An 11,378-nucleotide genomic window follows, 5' to 3' on the forward strand; every position below is an offset into this window, starting at 1 on the left:
CTAATGCTTCCTAGACCAGCTCCCTTTTCCTCCTCAACCCCCAGCTCCTGACCATTGTGTTCTCCCCATCCTCTTGAGCAAGCCCCAGGTCTCCACCAGGACCAATGGCGGCAGCGTCGTGCTGTCCCCTCCTTGCGCTCTCACCTGGCCGGTCCCGGGGTGTCCGAGCCACAGCCCCTGGAGCAGGGATGTGAGCTGGTGGAGGGCCACTCCGTTTGGAGCCTCGCGTTGCCTCCATGTCCTTTTCATCCTTCCTGGGGCCCAGAGGCTCCGCTGCTGGGCAGAGGAAAGGTTAAACCGGTTGGGCAGCACGCCCCCCCTCCCCACCCCCCCCCATCCCCAACAGAGTCTAAACTGGGAAACTCGGTGGCAGGAACAAAGCGGGTGTTTGTTGGGCTGCTCCCCTGCCTGGGAGGCTGTTCTCGGACCACGGCATTCCTGGGTTGGACAGAGTCAGCTCGGAGTGGCTTCTCCCCACCGCTGCTGCTGCTGCAGCGAAAGCCACCGCCTTTCCACAGGCCGTGCTTAGGGACAGCTCAGGGCATCCCGGTGCTGCCGCGGGGCCAGAGCTCAGAGCAGAGGCACAATTCAAGCTCAAGAAAGGCTAGTTCTTAAACAGAGGGAGGACTAGAACCAGGTGTAAGAGGTAGCTTTTCAAGAAGTCAGTAAGTAAACCCTGGCCAGTTTTCTCCCTGGTTAGAGTGTCAGCCTGGGGACCAAAGGATCTTGGGCTCGATTCCTGGTCAGGGCTTGTGCAGGAGACAACCAACTGATGTGTCTCTCTCACATGGGTGTTTCCCCACTCCCCCTCCCCCCTTCTCTCTAGAAATCAATGGGGGAAAATATCCTCAGGTGAGGATTACAAAAAGAAGTCAGTATATGAGACCAGAACGGCTTTCCCACCTCTCCTTGAGTTAAGAGGAGCGAACAGTCAAGACAGGTTCTGGGGAATATGTGGTGACTGGTGAGAGCAGAGGGAAATAAGAGATGAAGCAAGGTGCTCAAAAGCAGATAGACGGTATCTCCATGGGAACAGGACCCACAACCCCCACAGCAATGAGGCAGGACTCAGCTCACCTGCCCAGGAGCCTAGGCTCTCAGGTTTGAGCTCCAACAACCTGCACTCACTCAGCTGATGAGAAAACGGGCAAGTCAGTGTGGCATTTGTTTTTATTAGAAAACCCATTTGGTAAGCACTTCCCTAATCCGGAACAGGAGCTGGGTAGCCTCCAAGAGTCCCACAGCTTTCACTTTATCTTCTATCCCCTTCTGAGAGGGGAGAGCAGGAGATGGGGGTGGTGTCATACAGTCTCCAAATGCCCCCTCCTACACTGGAGAGCTCGTACTGCCAGCAAAACACCCCAGGGCACCTCTAGGCTCGGGGCATTCTTGTCTGTATGGCTTCAAGGGGGAAGTGAGGAGGCTCTCGTAGTCCTCGGCCCAGTCCTTCCCTCGGGATGAGGGCAGGGTCCAGGAGAAGGCGGCCGAGGGCTAAGGGAGGAGACTGCATCTGAGATCCCTCTGGAGTCTGGAAAGCACCTGCGTTTCTTGGGATGGGAGGGCTGCGCAAGCCCCTCAGTTCTTCTTGGTCTTGGGAGTGTCGTATTTCCTCTTGCTGGAGTACCACAGCAGCAGGGGGACCCCGATGGAGGGGAGAGTCATGACCCCGAAGGCTGCCCAGTCCAGCTGTGGAAGACAACAAGGCCTTGCTTAGACGAGGGAGGAGGGCACAGGAGAGGACCAGGAAGGAGGGGGCCAATGAGAAAGGGAGCAGCCCCGCCCACATTTTAAGCAGAACCTCCTCTGACCACTCCTGAGGGAGAATGGCTCTCTGAAGACCAATCCATCTTTCTCGCTGTGAAGCCAAAGCCTCACCTGACCCCACCCAGACGAGAAGAAAAGCTTTTCTCTTCCAGACAATCTCTGAGGAGGGAGATGGCCAAGTATTGCCCTGACAGTCAAGCCTCCTGTGATCTAACCCCACTGTCTCCAGCCCCTCCCCCATCCCTCCGCCTCATCTGCCCTCCAGCCTCCTAGACTACTCGCCATACCTGGATGGCACCTCGCTCTTTCTCACGCTGAGCTGCTCCCTCTCCCTAAGATGCCCATCCTTGCTAACCTCCTCCTCCAGAAACCCGCCCATTGTTTCCCAAAGCAAAGCACTGAACCGAGCACATAATTAGGAACTTCATAATTATTCACTGAATGAATGGATGAGTACATGAATTTCCTCATTCAGAACTTTAGGCAAATCTTCAAAAAATTCTCTTAGACTAGACCACAGCTAAGTTCCCGCTTCACCTTCCCAACGCTCTACAACTCTTTGAATCTAAGCAGATATTCTTTTTTAAATCTCAAAATAACCTCAAGACTCCAAGATGGGGTTCCACTAAAGGATGAGGAAAGAAAAAGGGCAGTTTTTCGGTTCTGATAATTGTGATCTCATTACTAAAAATCTCTAATCATAGTTAAATCAGGATATTTGATGGCTGTATCAGACACCAAAAAAACAGATACGGCAAAAACCAACCAATTAAACAAATCTTCTAAGGAGGCTAAGAGGTCCCAGAACCCAAGGTGGTCTCATCCCAGACAACACTGTGCCGCTTACAAAGTGAGGTGAGAATCTCCTATCGAACTCCCGCTGAGCCAGGATTCCGCCCTGTCCAGGTGCACTGGTAAAGCCAACCTGAAAATAAAAGCAGGACATAAGGCAAGCCCCACACTGTCTCACCTGAGAAAGGGCAGTCCCAACCAACCTAGTTCTAAGCGTTATTCTTTTTTTTTAAATTCTCTATCAGTTAAGGTATTACAAATGTGTCCTCATCCCCTCCCATTAACCCCCATCCTCCCCCCACCCCCCACTCATGCTCTCATCCCCATTGTCCATGTCCATTGGTTTGGCTTATATGCCTGCATACAAGTCCTTTGGTTGATCTCTTCCCCTTACCCCCTCCCTCCCCTACTGGGGATTGATAGTCTGATCGCTGTTTCTCTGTCTTTGGATCTGTCCCTGTTCATCAGTCTATGTTGTTCTCTATAATCCACAAATGAGTGAGATCGTGTGGTATTTATCTTTCTCTGACTGGCTTATAAAAAGTGGTCAGATGCCATGAAGTAGGTGGCAATGCCTTAACCGTATGTGTGTTGTTAGGCCCGAGAGCCAGTTCCATCCTTGTCAAGGGGAGTGCTAACCTTCTCTCCTTTCATGCAACACTCTTTTTTTTTTAATTGACTTGAGAGAGAGAAACGTCGGTTTGTTGTTCCATTCATTTATGCATTCATTGGTGGATTCTTGTATGTGCCCTGACAGGGGATCGAACCCACAACCTTGGTGTATCGGGACAATGTTCTAACCAACTGAGCTATGCAGTCAGGGCCTAAGTGTTAGATTCTTAGAGCTTCAAGAGGAAGAAGAGCTTCTGAACTAGAGAGAGTTGGATGATTCTTACTGTGTTGTAAAGGGGAGTAAATTAGGAGCCGGGAGACCTGAGAAACACATGATGAGCATTTACTAAACAAGTAGGCCAGGGATGCAGCTGAAATTCAAACCAAATCCTTCTACCTTAGACTCAGACTCGGGAAAGAGTGGCTCACCACCGCTGGCCCCTCTGCAGGGCCAAGTGTGTGATGGAATGACTTGCACTTGCCACTCATTTCCTTATTCCTCCAGTGGAAATACTCCTCTGTACCTGAGTGCCGTGAGGCTCCAATGAAATGAGAAAGGTTCTGGACAGTACGAAGCCCTACCCAAACGTACAGAACTAGAGGGGGCCGAGTCTGGCCCACATTCCTGTCTGGGAGAGCAGGCCAGGACTTTGGAGCACAGTGCAAACAACTCTGTTCTAAAGTGGCAGCTGAGCCTCTGGTTTTTTGTCTTTTAACCCATTAGACACCATGTAGAACGAGAGTCCTAAAAGTTGGTTCTTTCTTTCTTTTTATTTTTTTGAGGAGCTGCCAAATTGTTTTCCCAACGTGGCAGCAGCATTTTATGTCCTCGCCAGTCGTGTTTTCGCATTCTATTTTTTCACATCTTTGCCAACATGTTACTGTCTTCATTTTTTATTATAGCCATCATAGTGTGTGTGAGGTAGTATCTTATTATGTCTTTTTGTTGTTGTTATTGTTGTTTTTAATCCTCACCTAAGGACATGTAGAGAGAGGGAGGAAGGAAGAGAGAGACAGAGAAACATCACTGTGAGAAACACCCATCAGTTGCCTTCTGCACGCTCCCTGAGAGGGGATCAAAATCACCACCCAGCTATGTGCCCTTTCCAGGAATCGAACCCGCAACCTTTTGGTGCACAGGAAGCTCAAACAACTGAGCCACCCTGCCAGGCTATTTTAAATATTTTTTCAATTACAGTTTACATTCAATATTATTTTGTATCAGTTTCAGGTGTACAGCATAGTGGTTACACAATCATCTACTTTACAAAGTGTTCCCCCTGGTATTTCAGTACCCACCTGGCACCACAGCTATATTCCCTGTGCTGTACTTTACATCCCCAGCGCTATTTCTAAAGCTGATTCTGAAAGTAGAAATGACACAAGATGTGGCAATGTAACAGGGATTACAAAAATATGGCTCCACATGGTTTATAAAAAAAGAAAATTCAGAATGTGCATTTAATGAGAATTCTGGATTTTGTTTAGTTCTATGGTTGACTCTATTCAAAGTCCTCTCCCTACTGTGTACTTGCTAAGTAGCCAACAGCCCATCGTATGGTCCTGTCAGAGGCCTTTATGAATTCATGACCTACGGTTCTTGAGGGCTGGGACAGCGTCTTAATCTCCTTGGTATCCCCCCGAATCCAGCACATTGCAGGGCCTCAATAAATATCTGTTGACCTTTACATCAATCAGTCAAAGATTATTGACTACTGTTTCTATTAAATATGGGAAACAGAGAGAAATCTAAGACAAAGTCCCTGGCTTCAAGGGGTGTGTATTAAATTGGGAGTGAGGGTGGGGGGAAGACCTACACATAAAGAAAGAGAACTACTGAAGACAATACATAATTAAATGTTCAAGTGCCTGCAGCATAAGAGCGACAGAAGTTTAGTTGCCTCGATGAATGTTTATTGAAAGAAGGAGTAGGAAAGAGCAATGGGAATTGTGAAAGCAGACGACAGAAACAAGGCCTTGCAGCTCAGAGCTGGGTCTCGAGAAGGCATCGGATAATGAAGTGGAGGAGAGAGAATACTTCAAACAGAGAGGCAAGGCAAAGTGGGAAGAACAGCACCGGGAGGAGCCTGGCCTAACTGGGATGGAGGGTCTTTGTGGGTCGGGTGGAGAGAAAGCAGGAGGGGCAGAGAACAGCTGGACTACTGGGGGGGTATGCAATGAGAGGCAGAAAAGCTTGACCTTGATGCAATAAGCAGAAGCATCCAAAGCAAGGGAAAGATGGGGAATGATCTGACAGCGGCATAGATGAATTGGAAGGGCAAGGACTGCCACGAATGGGGTGATATTTGACACATTCCAGATAAAAAGCCAAGCAGAAGGAATGAAGAGGAAGGGAATGCTACAGTACTCCCCTCCCATCCATTTCAATTGCTTTATTCTGGAACTTTATAATTTGAAACATATTTCCTAAGGGCAATATCCCACGTTTCTGGTCTTTCTTATCTTTCTCAGAATTTAGTGGCTACCTTGACAATTTTCTGCAGGAGTTTTCAAAGGCAGATCTGAGCCCCATCCAGCTAAGGGTTTGGGCAACTCACCACAACGGGCCCATCCTCCTGGGCCAGGTAAGTAATAGTTGCTGAGGTGAAGTTGAAATAACCGGCCTTGAGAGGGCGCAGGACAACAGTATGGGAGACGTTGCTAGCACTGGCCCAAGAGTTAAGGAAGGGAAAAAGATGAAGCTAAAGTTGTAACAACCTTTCAACTTGTGGACTAAATGCACCATTTACAAAAGAAGTTGCCAATACATGTGGTGATTGCATACTTGCAATCCTCTGCAAGAATAATAAACATACACTTTTTTTGTAAGCCTAAAGTATATTATATGATACCTTTTTTTTTTTTTAATCCTCACCCAAGGACATCTTTTCCATTGATTTTTAGAGAGAATGGAAGAGAGAGGGAAAGACAGAGAGAAATATCGATGTGAGAGAAACACATCGATTGGTTGCCTCCTGCACGAGCCCTAGGGCCCGGGCCCCGGGCCAAGCCTGCAATGGAGGTACGTGTCCTTGACTGGAATCGACTGGGACTCTTCGGTCTGCAGGCCGACACTCTATCCACTGAGCCAAACCAGGTCTAGCAATATGATGCCTTTTTAGCCAAGTTTTAAATCCATGATGTACTCAGTATTGAGGTTTTTTAAGTAAACTTTCAAAGCAATATATGTTATGGATGAAAAATTAGTCACTTAAGCTCACAGAAAATCTTTCCCTGACTATAACTGAAGGAAGTTCTTGAAAATGCAAAATAAAAACAAACAAAAACCACAAAGAGAACACTAACTCTCATCAGAAAATCTAAACATACTTTAACTCACATGGGGAAAAAAATCTAATTCAAAACACTCAGGAAACAACTGGTAGATCAGAATAAGAGACTCATTGACTAAGAAGAATCTTTGAAAGGTCCCCCACGTTAGCCTCCAATTGAATTTCTTTTAAAGGCACCCTCCTTTGCTGGGCCACCAACATCTACTAGTAAGTGTCTACGTCTTCCCAACAGAGTATGTCTTAGGGCTTATAACCTAAACGTCAGAACCTCAGGGGCATCCAAAGCACACGAACACAGCTGCCACCAGTATCTCCTGCCCAATCTCATCCAGAGAGATGACAGAAAATGGCCATGCACCCCTGGACTGTTCGAAGGGACCCCGCTTTCTTTGGTGGCAACGTCCTCCACCCCCACCGCCAGCCTTCATCACCCAGGGTCAAGAGGATACGGGGCAATCCGGTCCCATTTGACGTTGAGCATTCCGGAGACAATGCCAAAGTCTTCTGGAGGGAAGGAATCATCAGATAATTCCACATCTAATGCAGCACTAGAAAACAGAGGCAACAAAAAAGGTTTGCAAGTCATGGATATGAAAATGAAAGCCATCAGCAATCAAATCCGCCTGCTTGTCCTGAAAATTCAAAACTACAAAAGACACATATGACTCACATAGACAGTAACTTGGGTTTGTTGCACCGAAGAATCCAGGTCAAGGACTGGATTCTATGTCTCAGAGGCACCAAAATATCAAGTATCTAGTAGAAAGAAATGGGCCCAAACCCATTCTTGTCTCAATTTCTCTGTGTGTGTTGCTGGGAGGATGGAGGGGGAGAGGAGCAAAGACGCATATGGAAGGTCAAATTAGAGGGAACAAAATTTAAAAAGGCAACAAAAGTGTATACAGACTAATGAAACAAAGGAAGCTGAAACTTTAAACCCTGAGGTAAGACGGAATCACACATTTTTTGTTTTGTTTTGTTACTTTAGGATGTTTTATTTCGATTGTTTCTTTTTTTTTAATTGTTTTATTGCTTAGTATTACAAAGAGTATTACACATGTCTCCTCCCCCCCCCCCCCCTTAACAATCCCCCGGCCTCCCCTACCCCCCAGTGTCTTATGTCCATTGGTTATGCTTATATGCATGCATACAAGTCCTTCGGTTGATCTCTTACCCCCGCCCCCCCCCCAAACCTCCCCGGCCTTCCCGCTGTAGTTTGACAGTCTGTTCGAGGCAGCTCTGCCTCTGTATCTATTTTTGTTCATAAGTTTATAATGGTCTGTTATCCATGAGTGAGTGAGATCATGCAGAATCAGACATTTTATGCCTTCTCATTTTCCTCTCCCTGTTTCACAAGTCCTGCTTCTCCCCCCACTCTAAAACTCTCCCAATCCAAAAAAAAGTGGGAGATGGTTTCTTATAGCCTCGGTAAGAATGTCCTCCTCCTCCTCCATTAGGTCCAGCAGTGTATTCATTCGCTCATGATCTCTGCTGCTGGAGGTCTCCCAACGGGAAATCGCTGCTGGTGCTGTCCCAGCTGGGAAACCCAAGAATCCTGAAAGGGGCCTACCCTGCGGCTCCAGGGCCTCCTTACCTGGAGCCCACGTTGTAGATGTTGTACTGTAAGGTCAGGTCTCTGCCCTCCACCGCATATCTGTTCAGCAGTGATTTGGAGGCCAAAAGCCTGGCTCCTTCCTCTGCTTGTGTGACAGCAAGTAGAGCCAACACTACCAATGCCAGCAGCCTCATCTGTGGGAAGGAAGCAAAGTGAGCGGTCCATGCAAGCGCGTAAAATCACCAACAGCTTCCCGACAGTCCTTCGTGAAAAGCCTACGGAAGCTCTTAGATGTTCCGGAAGCAGCAGCCCTTCCACAGAGCAGCCTCGGAGCCGCTGGAACGGACCTGTTCGCGCCTCTCCTGCCATCGCGGCCCTGCAAGCCCTCGGATCATCGGCCTCAGCACCAGCATACCCACCACCCTCTTTCTGCCGGGGACCGAGGTGCTCCCCAGCTGATAGGGTCTTCTGAGATGACACCATGTGGCTACAAGAGGGCTTTTCTTGGGGTGCCCGATCTCAGCCCTTCAGCACCCCCCAGCTTTCCCTGACACAGGAGTCCCCCACGGCTGCTGCCTTCCAGAACGTGGCCCTCTCCTCCATCGCCCAGCTCTACTGAGAGCCCACCGCGCGCTCGCGGGGTCCTCCCACACACCCTGCATCCCACCCTCCATCCTTCCCCCGGGATCCCATTCTCCTCGCCCCGACATCCTTTTGTGGTTCCCTCATGGGCTCAGTCTGCTCTGCCCCCTTCCCGCCTCTCCGCAAGATTGAACGCCGTTTCGCGGCGCGCCCTCTCTCCTGCCCCTCCCCCAGCTGACCCTCAGCCGCTAAGTGAGGCGCGGACATGAGACTCCCCCCTCCTGCTCGGGACTCACCTTGCACCCCAAAGAAACCTTTAGGGGAGGGGAGGAACCAGTACCGGAAAAGAGCGTCAGCATCCGAAAGACCGGAAGTAAGCGTTGACAGGAAACCCCGGTGCTCCGCCCGATGCCTTCTGGGAGTTGTAGTTCTTGGACAAGCCCCACCTTTCCCTTTGTAGTGCTCGCGGACCTCGGAGACACGAGGCACTTCAGAAAGGCTTGGCTATGCGTTCTCCTTGCTTTTATTATTCTGTCCCTTTCAGTGGCTTTTCAAGCTGGTTTGCCTTTACCGTATGTGGCCAGCACCTGATCAGCTGCTTTGCGGAATTGGCATACCTAGAGATTTTGATCATATATTTAGAATGGCGAGTGTATTGTCGAACCAGGAATTAGAGAAAAGCTATTCTTCTCAGGTTTACTAGAATTCTAGTTCTAGGCAGGACACTTAGTCACCCCCTACATCCAGTAAGTAACCAAGCCCTGAGCTTTATTTTGAATTCCTTTGAGGTGCTAACTCCATGTACCAGTCTGACTCCTGTGCTGTTGTCACATACTTAAATTTTCTTTCTATAGATTTTAAACGCCATGAGACATTGTCATTTTTGTTTTAGAGTCAATGTTGTTTATTTTGTTAATCCTAACCCGAGGACATTTTCCCCACTAATTTTTAGAGAGTGGAAGGGAGGGGGGAAGAGACAGAAACACAGATGGGAGAGACACATCCATTGGTTAATTGGTTGCCTCCTGCATGCACCCCCACCAGGTGGGGATCCAGCCAAGGCACATGCCCTTGACTGAAATAGAACCTGTGACCCTTTAGTCTGCAGGATGGCTCTATCCACTGAGCCAAACCGTCTAGGGCATTCTATGTCCATTTTTATAGTTTCATGTCTCTGCTGAAATTTCTAAGCTTGGCTTTTATCTTCTTGTTTTCACTTGTATAATTTCAATATGTGGAATTGCCGTGGGTCTGTTTATTGTCTGTCATTTCTATTTGGTCTCATTTACATTGCCTTATCTCTTCAACTGCTTAATTTTTATTGTGGTTGATGTTATATTTTAAAAATTATTATAATAGTTTTGAGGTCTAGGTTGATGTTACATTCCTCGAGATTTCTGCTTGATCCTACCAAGCATCTGGATATGATAGCAATCTGGGATCATCTTATTCCTAAATTTGAGGCTTAAGAATTTCTGGACCACCCAGAATGGTGGGAGGCTAGGCTGCTGAGTATGAGGAATGGCTTACTTCTGAGCCACCTCTAGAGGGTCCTAGGTCAGATGCTGGATCTTTACCAGCATCCCTATCTTTAGCTCTCCCCAGATTCTAACTTTTTGTCTCCCTATCCTTCAAGGCCCTCAAATCCTCTCAGGAACTTTTTTCCAAGTGGCAAAAACTCCCAGGACAAAGGTAGTCTTTAGGCCATTTTTCCTCTCTCGATTCCCAGCCAATCTTATTGGCCCTTTGATGCTTTTTAGATTTTTTAAACATATATTGCATCCAACTGTAAAAATTTCTAGTGAGGCCCTGGCCAGGTAACTCAGTTGGTTAGAGCATCCTCCTGATATACCAAGGTTGCAAGTTCAATCTTGCAACCAATGAATGCATAACTAAGTGGAACAACAAATTAATGTTTCTCTCTCGCTCGCTCTCTAAAATCAATAAAAAAAAATTAAAAATTTTCTAGTGAGAATGTTGGTCTAAAATATCCAGACTGCCCTAACTGGTTTGGCTCAGTGGATAGAGGGGTGGCCTGCGGACTGAAGGGTCCCAGGTTCGATTCCGGTCAAGGGCATGTACCTTGGTTGCAGGCACATCCCCAGTAGGGGGTGTGCAGGAGGCAGCTGATCGATGTTTCTCTCTCATTGATGTTTCTAACTATCCCTCTCTCTCTCCCTTCCTCTCTGTAAAAAAATCAATAAAATATATTTTAAAAAGTAAATAAATTAAATAAAATATCCAGACTACCATAATCAGAAGTGGAACCTCCCACCATGATTTATTCATGTATCACAGAACTCCAGGCCATAACCTCACTACACAAGATAAAAGTTCACACATTAGTCTCAGAGATCAAGACTAAGAACTACTAAACTCCACCTGCATAAGATCTAGCTGCAAGGGTTTTTTTGGTGGCTGTGTGTTTTTTTTACCTTTTTACCTGAGGTAAGGAGAGAGCGATCTTGCCAAAAGATCAGACAGAAGTTACATTCCTGGGTAGGGGAGGCCAGGGGATTGTCAAGGGCGGGGGGGGGGGGGGGGGGGGGGGAGGACACATATGTAATACCCTTTGTAATACTTTAAGCAATAAAAAAATTAAAAAAAAAAAAAAGAAGTTACATTCCTCGCTCTGGCTGGTTTGGCTCAATGGATAGAGCATCCGCCTGCAGACTGAAGGATCCCAAGTTCGATTCCGGTCAAGGGCACATACCTGGGTTGTGGGCTCAATCCCCAGTAGGGGGGCATGCAGGAGGCAGCTGATCAATGATTCTCATTAT

The 11,378-nt window shown here is 47.6% G+C and overlaps 1 protein-coding gene, 1 long non-coding RNA gene and 1 other non-coding gene across 3 annotated transcripts; all 3 read right to left on the minus strand.

Moving 5' to 3' along the window:
• Nucleotides 1–1,152: 1,152 nt before the first annotated feature.
• On the minus strand, nucleotides 1,153–8,961 carry SSR2 (signal sequence receptor subunit 2). Its single transcript, XM_070396306.1, has 6 exons — nucleotides 8,895–8,961; nucleotides 8,056–8,210; nucleotides 6,911–7,009; nucleotides 5,727–5,835; nucleotides 2,612–2,689; nucleotides 1,153–1,686 (listed from the first exon to the last, which is right to left on the minus strand). The coding sequence occupies exons 1-6, from the start codon at nucleotides 8,955–8,957 to the stop codon at nucleotides 1,576–1,578; spliced, it is 615 nt and encodes a 204-aa protein (XP_070252407.1). The 5' UTR covers nucleotides 8,958–8,961; the 3' UTR covers nucleotides 1,153–1,575.
• LOC138996512 (U6atac minor spliceosomal RNA) lies at nucleotides 3,092–3,217 on the minus strand. The gene has a single exon (XR_011468799.1). It is a non-coding gene; the product is annotated as a U6atac minor spliceosomal RNA (small nuclear RNA).
• Nucleotides 3,925–5,718, minus strand: LOC138995681 (uncharacterized). Its single transcript, XR_011468659.1, has 2 exons — nucleotides 4,468–5,718; nucleotides 3,925–4,143 (listed from the first exon to the last, which is right to left on the minus strand). It is a non-coding gene; the product is annotated as an uncharacterized lncRNA (long non-coding RNA).
• Nucleotides 8,962–11,378: the final 2,417 nt, after the last annotated feature.

The sequence above is a fragment of the Myotis yumanensis genome, unplaced genomic scaffold (assembly GCF_028538775.1).
Source record: "Myotis yumanensis isolate MYYU_CA2020_CCGP unplaced genomic scaffold, mMyoYum1.0.hap1 SCAF_17, whole genome shotgun sequence".
Taxonomy (NCBI): domain Eukaryota; kingdom Metazoa; phylum Chordata; class Mammalia; order Chiroptera; family Vespertilionidae; genus Myotis; species Myotis yumanensis.

Bases quoted from the DNA above. Each gene is read 5' to 3' on its own strand.
- SSR2 (XM_070396306.1), bottom strand. From the start codon at position 8,957: ATGCTGACGCTCTTTTCCGGTACTGGTTCCTCCCCTCCCCTAAAGGTT. The intron at 2,690-5,726 runs GTGAGTTGCCCA...TTTTATTTTCAG, and splicing joins AGGAGGATGGGCCCGTTGTG to GTTGGCTTTACCAGTGCACC. The intron at 1,687-2,611 runs GTAAGCGGCACA...TGTCTTCCACAG, and splicing joins GGAGATTCTCACCTCACTTT to CTGGACTGGGCAGCCTTCGG.